At 39.2% G+C, this 9,200-nt stretch overlaps 1 protein-coding gene across 1 annotated transcript in view; it reads left to right on the forward strand.

Annotated features, from left to right (window-relative positions):
* LOC117730376 (guanine nucleotide-binding protein G(i) subunit alpha-2) overlaps positions 1-9,200 on the forward strand; it is a 36,843-nt gene that overhangs the window by 24,977 nt on the left and 2,666 nt on the right. Inside the window, exons 5-7 of the mRNA XM_034532058.1 lie at positions 5,040-5,200; positions 7,683-7,811; positions 9,183-9,200. The exon at positions 9,183-9,200 is cut by the window's right edge and continues 112 nt beyond it. Of these exons, the coding sequence (XP_034387949.1) occupies positions 5,040-5,200; positions 7,683-7,811; positions 9,183-9,200 (308 nt within the window). The remainder of the gene's footprint in view (positions 1-5,039; positions 5,201-7,682; positions 7,812-9,182) is intronic.

The raw sequence follows: 9,200 nt of genomic DNA on the forward strand, positions 1-9,200 counted from the left end.
TACCCTTTTAAAAATATTAAGATAATGCCAGTCACATAATTGTTGGACATATGTGGTTGTATAAGAGTGAGAGCATAAAGCTGACCAGCCTAAAAAAACAACATTCTGTGAAATTGCAGAAATCTGTTGGCTTTACTAACCATGGACAGATCTGGATTTCCCTCACGCAGCACCAAAGCAAAGCCTGTTTTAGCAACAGCATCTTGTAGTTGTATGTGTTGCAGCCCTCAAGACTTTTGCTTGCCCAGAAGGGATATCTCAAGAGTTTGCCTTGTTTCTACAAACACACCGTCCCCCCTTTCACTTTTCTCTTTGTCTCAGAATAATAATGGTAAAAAAAACTAAATTGCCCATTATCTCTGAAACAAACATTTTAGTCCCTTACTTATCCATATTGCAGTGTAACCCAGTGAAAAAATAATATTTTAAGGCTGTGATGCCTCTAGGAAAAGAGGTTTGTTCTCATGCCTCTTCTCTGCAATTTTTATTCAGTCAATAACACTGGTAAGCTGTGCCAAGCCAAATGTTGCAACACATGATTTCCAACACTCACCTGTTCATAACAGCTTCTTTTCAGCTATAACATTGCTGTTGGTATTAAAAACTCGAACACAGTACAATGCTTCTCTGATCCATCCTTGTAACCAGTGGGGAAGTGGTCCTTGCCTAACAGACTTAACCTCCTCCATCTTTGATCCACTTTCTCCTTAAAGTTGAACTAGAGAGAGAAAGACGAAGCTGCAAGTGTACTTAATGCCAGCAGCGGCACTGAGAGCTGTTTTGGGGATTAGATGTATTTGAAAGTGCTGGCACCACACATTTTAACAGTACATCTAGTTTACCAGGTGCTCCTTGCAGCCTCAGCGATGACACAAATCAATTCCTGCCTGAAAAAGGAAAACTTGACAAGTTGCCAACGATTGTTTTTTCGTGTGACCGACATCTTTATAGTCTTTAAAACCACTGTGATTCATCATTGTATGTCCTCTTTGCATGATTGTTTATCCTTTTTGTCTGGATTAACATTACATCCACAATTTCTATTGAATGTGCCTCAAACAGCGTTTGTCCAATCATAGCTGAGCACCTCTATCTAGGCGAATTAGGTCAGTCAAGCTGTGTGTTAGTGTCTTTTCAGCCTTTCAAAAACTGAAAATGTTGTATAAACACAAAAGATGGAACTAAGCACACAATTCTAAAAAATGTGAAGGTCATGTATCAACAAAAAGACTCCAGACAGCTCAACTTTAAGCACAATTCCTTAGTTTTCACTGAAATGGAAATGATAAATCAACCAGGACTTAAATATTAGAGTTGCCACTTAAAGCATTTCCTTACATTTTCCTTATCAAGAAAGACCTTTTAGCACCGTATCATCTATGTAGCTCTTAAATACATATTAATGGACAATTTTTACATGTTTCATGTTGTAAAGAGTCAGCCAGATAGTTTCAACCAACTCATGGAACTAATGTTAGCTTAATTAGTTAGTTGCTGGTAAAATCTGTCTGCTTTTGTGTACCTATGTTTGACAAAGATCCAGTGTTCACATTTCTTTTTATTTGTATGATTAGAATATTGTAAGTCGCTTTGGATAAAAGTGTCAGCTAAATGACATGTAATGTAATAATTTAGTACTGTTGCCCTGAACTTAACTTTGGGTTGAAAATGTAATCTGATTATTAATTAAAATTAAAATGTTTTACATTATATGCTTAATCCATTTATCGAAACCATTGTATTAATCTATACCAAAAATAATTATGGCAATGCTAATTAACACATTCACAGAACGTAATCAGCAACACTTATACAGGACACAAATGCATACAGACACGCCCTGTACACACGGATGCATGAAGACACACACACACCACCATCAACAGTCTGCTGCACCCTGTGAACAGTTCAGTGAGGTCTCACAGTGGCTGAGCTCATTCCTGTGGAGGAGTGAGTGCCGGTGTGATTTTGCAGCGAGGCCAGCTCATGTGTGCTGTAACTGGAGCTGCAGTAAAAGGATTGAGGACTCTGCTGTGGTCATCAGAGCGTTTCTTTTTTCGTCTGACAGATCTGTCGAATGGCTGTATGTACGTGACAATACTCTCAGAGACTCCCACACATGGCAATTAGTGAGCTAGCCTGCACACTGCAGCACACTGTAGAAGTACACAATGACAATCCCACACAGATTGTGCATGAGTAGACACATGCATACGAATGCACACAAACACATGATGTCAACAAAACCTAAACATGCACACATTAGCCACACTATTTGCTGTTCCAGTCACTTATGATGCAATAGCTGAAGGCTTAAACACAATTAAAAAGCAGTCATAGTCACTAACAAAATACAGCTAGAATAACTGAATGAGTATCAAGTGGTGATTGATGTTCACCAAGAAAAGGGTAAATTAACATAAATTGGCAAATCAAGAAAATATAAAAATGTGGCTACCCACAAAATGAGCATACCTATTCAGTGAAATGTATTCTTCATTGTCAATATATTTTTGTATGTTAATGACTACATACATACAGTGGTATGAAAAAATTTGGGCACCCCTGATCATCAAGATTTTCCTTTATGTATCATTGGTTGTTCGGAACAGCAATTTCAATTAAATATATCATATAGCAGACAAACACAGTGATATTTAAGAAGTGAAATTAAGTTTATAGGATTTACAGAAAGTGTGCAATAATTACTTAAACAAAAGTAGGCAGGTGCATACATTTGGGCACCCCAACAGAAAAATTACATCAATATTTAGTAGATCCTCCTTCTGGATTCTGGTTGAAGGTATTTTTGACCATTCTTCTTCACAAAACATCTCCAGTTCAGTCCGGTTTGATGGTTTCCGAGCATGGACAGCCCACTTTAAAACAGACCACAGATTTTCAATGATATTCAGGTCTGGGGACTGAGATGGCCATTCCAGAACGTTGTACTTGTTCCTCTGCATGAATGCTTTGGTAGAATTTGAGCGGTGTTTAGGGTCGTTGTCTTGTTGAAGAGTCCAGCCCGGCGCAACTTCAACTTTGTCACTGATTCTTGAACATTGTTCGCAAGAATCTGCTGATACTGACTGGAATCCATGCGCCCTTCAACTTTAACAAGATTGCCAGTACCTGCACTGGCCACACAGCCCCACAGCATGATGGAACCACCACCACATGTAACTGTGGGTAGCAAGTGTTTGTCTTGGAATGCTGTGTTCTTCTTCCGCCATGCATACCGCCCCTTGTTATGTCCAAATAACTCAATTTTAGTTTCATCAGTCCACAGCACCTTATTCCAAAATGAAGCTGGCTTGTCCAAATGTGCTTTAGCATACCTCAAGCGACTCTTTTTGTGGCATGGGCGCAGAAAAGGCTTCTGCCGCATTACTCTCCCATACAGCATCTCCTTGTGCAAAGTGCGCTGAATAGTTGAACGATGCACAGTGACACCATCTGCAGCAAGATCATGTTGTAGGTCTTTGGAGCTGGTCTGTGGGTTGAGTTGGACTGTTCTCACCATCCTTCGCCTCTGCTTATCTGAGATTGTTCTTGGCCTGCCACTACGGGCCTTAACTAGAACTGTGCCTGTGTTCTTCCATTTCCTCACTATGTTCCTCACAGTGGAAACTGACAGCTGAAATCTCTGAGCTAGCTTTTTGTATCCTTCCCCTAAACCATGACGTTGAACAATCTTTGTTTTCAGGTCATTTGACAGTTGTTTTGAGGCTCCCATGTTGCCAGTCTTCAGAGAAGATGCAAAGAGGAGAACAACTAGCAACTGGCCACCTTAAATACCATTTCTCATGATTGGCTTCACCTGTGTATGTAGGTCAAGGGTCAATGAGCTTACCAAACAAATGTGGTGTTCCAATAATTAGTGCTAAAGGTATTCAAATAAATAAAACAAGGGTGCCCAAATGTATGCACCTGCCTACTTTTGTTTAAGTAATTATTGCACACTTTCTGTAAATCCTATAAACTTAATTTCACTTCTTAAATATCACTGTGTTTGTCTGCTATATGATATATTTAATTGAAATTGCTGTTCCGAACAACCAATGTTACATAAAGGAAAATCTTGAAAATTATCAGGGGTGCCCAAACTTGTTCATACCACTGTATTCAAGGAAACAGCCCATTCTTCAGCCAGAAACTGAACAAAACCTTTGATTAGTGAATTTCATGCCAACGGGAAGATGGAGAAAAACAAGCATGGAGGCAAATGGCAGGAAATCTTAAAGCATGATCCGTTATAAAAGCCCATGACGTTACCTTGAGTCATACCAACATATCTTACATGTGCTCAGCTGTCATCAGCTTCTAGGTTTCGGTGATATCCTCAGCAACGTATTTTGCTACAACTATCATAACCGTTGCTTTGTATGCAGTAGTTCAGAGACACGGCCCTCCATGACCACACATTATTTATTTAGCATGCATCCAAATACTAATGGTTGACTTTTTTGAGGGGCTGTATTTGCTTTGTCATTTTTCATTCTAACAGGTCGTGTAATGTCGATCACAGATACTATTCACTTATTCTATGTTTACGTTTTTCTCTTTACATAGTTCAAAACTTACTTTATTGAATCCTTAATGGTCAGGGTTTTCAAATTTTACCTTAAAATAACACTGACTAGCCCATAAATCCATTGAAACAGTAATTGGTCACTGTAGTTGTTACTCCTGTTGAAAAATCCCTTCTTATAGAAATTTCAATAAAAGATATAAAGGACAAAATCATTGCTCACTCCAAAAATGCATTTAAAGTAGAACCATATGAGGCTTCATCAGTCTGTGTTAGACAAATAAAGTGGGTATCTTCCAAAGTATCCAAACTTATTCAATGGACATGCAAGTGTTTCATTAAGTTAGATTAATTTAAAATGTTCAACCTATCTTTTTAATGATCCATCGTTATCCTTTCAATCCACACCCAAATCGTGGGTTCAGATGACATAATAGTTCATATGCATGTCTTGGCAGGATGCCTCCATTGTAACGGTCCTGCCTTGTGTCCCTGTCGCCCCCTGCAGGACGATGCCCAGCAGCTCTTCGCCCTGGCTGCAGCTGCTGAAGAACAGGGCATCTTTCCTGATGATCTGTCCAAGGTGACCAGGCGATTGTGGGGTGACAGCGGCATACAGAGTTGCTTTGCGCGGTCGCGAGAATACCAACTCAACGACTCTGCAGCATAGTGAGTGTGAATTTGTAGGTGTATATTATACTGTGACGCCACTTTGTAATTAAATACATGTTAATGCTTTTTTCTAAAACAACTTCAACGTAATAATACCTTCTAGACATGGGCCGGCCTGCTTGACTCTATCATTTTTAATATCACTTTTGTAAGATACGGGCTGTCATTAACCACGTTGTCCCACATATCCTCCATTACTTATACATCAATCATTAAGCAATCTGCTCCTGAATATGCCGACTCTGTATTTCACCATTCTAAATGTAGATGTGGCCAAGTGGGGAAACCTCACAACTACCCAGCAAATGTGCTCCTTTTCTCATCCTGCATACCTCTTGGTCATTTATATTAAAACATTGTTCTGCAACTGCAACACTGCACTCAAATATTATTTTAAAAGGAGCATAAACGGCTCAAGAAAGTGACAGTGATAAAGGTTCTTATTTGTTTCATTGTTGTGGTGATTAATTTTATTTAGTCATATAAAGGGATGTTTTTTATTCCTTCCATTAGGGATGTTGTTCTCTGGGTGTTGTGATGGATCTAATGTTGCAATCCTTTGAGCCTCTCTCATATCCACTGCAGTGAAAAGAACGATAAAGATTATTGTGATTATTTCTACCCCTCTGAATTTTATACTTTCATATTGTAACTTAATAAACGGAGAACCAAATAGTTTATCTTCAGAAGTGAAAGATTTGCAGTGACCTAGATTAGCCTCTTAGAAAACTATGATATAGTTGTGATAATAAACCCCTGAGTGACGCCTTTTTATATATCTTTCTGTATCTGTCTGAAGCGAGTGTTGGCTGGGCTACTAAAGCTTCCAGCTGGCCTTGGATGATGATGCAATACTTGTGTAAGTGGAGCAGTTTATGTTGAGCATGGCAAATCTGCTTCCACACTCTCCTACTGACCAACGTCTGTCATAAAACAGAAAAAGGGCAAAAATAGGAGAGTGAAACGAGTTGTGAATGGAGACCTAAAAAAGGAGAAAACGTATTGTCTTATACCTCTGTGAGAAATGTATCTCGCATCTCTGTGTTGTAAGAAATATCTGCAATTTAGATACAAGTAGTATAAGTGTGTGTGTGTGTGTGTGTGTGTGTGTGTGTGTGTGTGTGTGTGTGTGTGTGTGTGTGTGTGTGTGTGTGTGTGTGTGTGTGTGTGTGTGTGTGTGTGTGTGTGTGTGTGTGTGTGTGTGTGTGTGTGTGTGTGTGTGTGTGTGTGTGTGTGTGTGTGTGTGTGTGTGTGTGTGTGTGTGTGTGTGTGTGTGTGTGTGTGTGTGTGTGTGTGTGTGTGTGTGTGTGTGTGTGTGTGTGTGTGTGATGAGTTTTAACTGAAGCCACTACTACATTACAGTCATTTAGCTGACGCTTTTATCCAAACCGACTTACAATCATGTTACATTCATACCCCACAGATACAGATACAGGGAGCAATTCTGGGTTAAGTGTTGTAAGATTTGTTCAAAGCTCCGGGTCCCGTGGCCGCAGGAAATTCAGGATTCAATGAGTTAAAGTTTAACAATATTTAATGGCAAAGATAATACTCATATAGCGTTCACGATCGTGGGGCCAGAAAGGAGAAACTCTCCACAGACGGACTGCAGACTGCAGCTCCCAAGGAGCAACAGACCGGGGCTGTCTCGAGTCTCCAGACCAGTAGAACCATGTCTCCAGAACAAACACTTGGTCGTTAGTCTGGTCATGCAAATGACCATTCACACCTATGGGTTAGTTCTATTGGTCAGTTCAAAGGATGCCAACGTTCTGTTTGCTAAGCTAATTAGTATACAGGCGGGGTCAAAGTGCACACATCCGGTCAGGGACCGGAAGTTCCCCGTCAGAATAAAACCTACTATCCTGCCTTCAGAATAAAAGCAACATATCAGGTTTCAATCGGCATCCATTTTAACTATTTTCTAAACAATAAAACATTCATTCTCATGCATCATACAGTTAATCATTACATTTGTCATTAACAAACAGAATAATAAAACAGTGATCCTCTCTTATGTTTCATAATACATTCCTCCAGAATATTCCTCATAATATCCCAAATGAATTATCATAACTTTCTTTATGTATTAATTTAAAACATAAACTTTCTTATCTACATGTGCAAGTATATATCAAATCCACTACAACTCAACAGTGTCTTGTTCAAGGACACAACTGCCAATCCCCTGATTGAAAGACGGACCTGATAACAACTGACCCACAGTATACTACAGGGAAATAATAATGTGAATGGGATGTATGTAAGACAGAAGTCATGTTTACATCCCCAGAGCTAATATGTCTGAAATGGGCATCATTAAAAAAAAAATTAAAAACTACAATTTATTTATTTATTTATTTATTATGTTGTGAATCTCGCTTGCAGGTTGCACATCACTTTACAATTTCTAACCATGTCATCATCTCTCTCTGTCTCTCTCTCTCTCTCTCTCTCTCTCTCTCTCTCTCTCTCTCAGTTACCTGAATGACCTGGCGAGGATAGCTAAAGCAGATTACATTCCTTCACAGCAAGATGTGCTGCGAACTCGGGTCAAGACCACAGGCATTGTGGAGACTCACTTCACTTTCAAGGAACTGCACTTCAAGTAAGGCCATAAAGCATTAACCTAAAAATGAATACATAAATGCCCTGAAATAATTTATCTCCTCTCTCACACTGTCTCCCACTACCATCAAGTAGATAGTCCAGGCCAGGGAACTCTTTGCAACTCACCCAAAGTGAGAGGCTGTATTTGGCATTAACAAACCTCAGGGGTAGTATAAACCCCAGTGTCCACTCATCTCTGATCCTTGTTTGTAGTGGAATTTGGTGATACATAAAAAAACTGACAGTTTGTCTGACTAGCAACACAAAAGCACATGAAACATGGCCGATACTGAATAAAATATAACTGTCCTTGGTGCTATTTTGGGTGACAGCAAGGCAAAAAAGTAAATGTGTGTATGTCATCATACTTTTTTCTTTATTATAGATTAAGTCTTTTTCAGCAGTGACATCACCATACCAGCCTCCTCCACACCTGTTTTAAACGGATTGCTCGATTTTATTTTGGTCTCAACATTAATGGCATCAAAGGGGCAACTGACCCTCCTGACTTGAAATGTGCAACTTAGAAGCCAAACTACAACAGCAATTAAAAGCCTAATAATTAACATGATTGAACTGAAGGCTGAGTAAATGCATTAAAATCTTCCTATCGTGCTTTCGCTCAATGAATCCAAAGCTTTATCGTGCAAACATTTGAATATGTCCTCCATGTTACAGTACTTTAGGTCTTACATAAAATATGCTCTGACCCAGCCTGAGCACTCATGTGTGGGATAATAATGGATGTATAGATATATCTCTTGATAGAGGATGTGCAAGAGATATAGTAAGTGTTTCAATATGTTATAACGGGACCTATACTGAAGAAGATCCAAGTCTGGTATAGTTGAATATACAAACTGTCCTTTTAAAAAATGTTTTTGCTTTTTTATATTGGTATAATATACCTAACACTTTGTAAATCAGCTAAACAGATCTGGATTATATAAAAAAATTAAAAAAAAGCAGCCACATGGTTCTGGTGTGACCTGTTTGTCTCTGATATTTACCTTCTGTCCCAGGCTCAATATTTGGCCTGAATAATGCATGGCGGCAATCAATGAGAAGAAAGTCACTGTTTGCCATAATAAGTATAAATAGGAAACCTTTACACAATGGCTTAATTTAGATTATTCAGTGTGTCTGCTAACCTAAACACTGCAAATGGCCCTCTATATCATTAACATATGGCATATATGCTGCTCTTTGATCAGTTCTCAGCTAACCACTGCTTTGCTCTGAATATAGAGGCCTGCCTGCCTCTCGTAGCCCCACATTGACAGCTGCAGTCTTTTATCAGATATCCGACAGACATCTCTCCACCTCCTCACCATATTCTTTCTCTCCCTCTACTTCATCCCCTTTGCAGAATGTTTGATGTTGGAGG

Source organism: Cyclopterus lumpus, chromosome 5 (genome assembly GCF_009769545.1).
Source record: "Cyclopterus lumpus isolate fCycLum1 chromosome 5, fCycLum1.pri, whole genome shotgun sequence".
NCBI classification, from domain to species: Eukaryota; Metazoa; Chordata; class Actinopteri; order Perciformes; family Cyclopteridae; genus Cyclopterus; species Cyclopterus lumpus.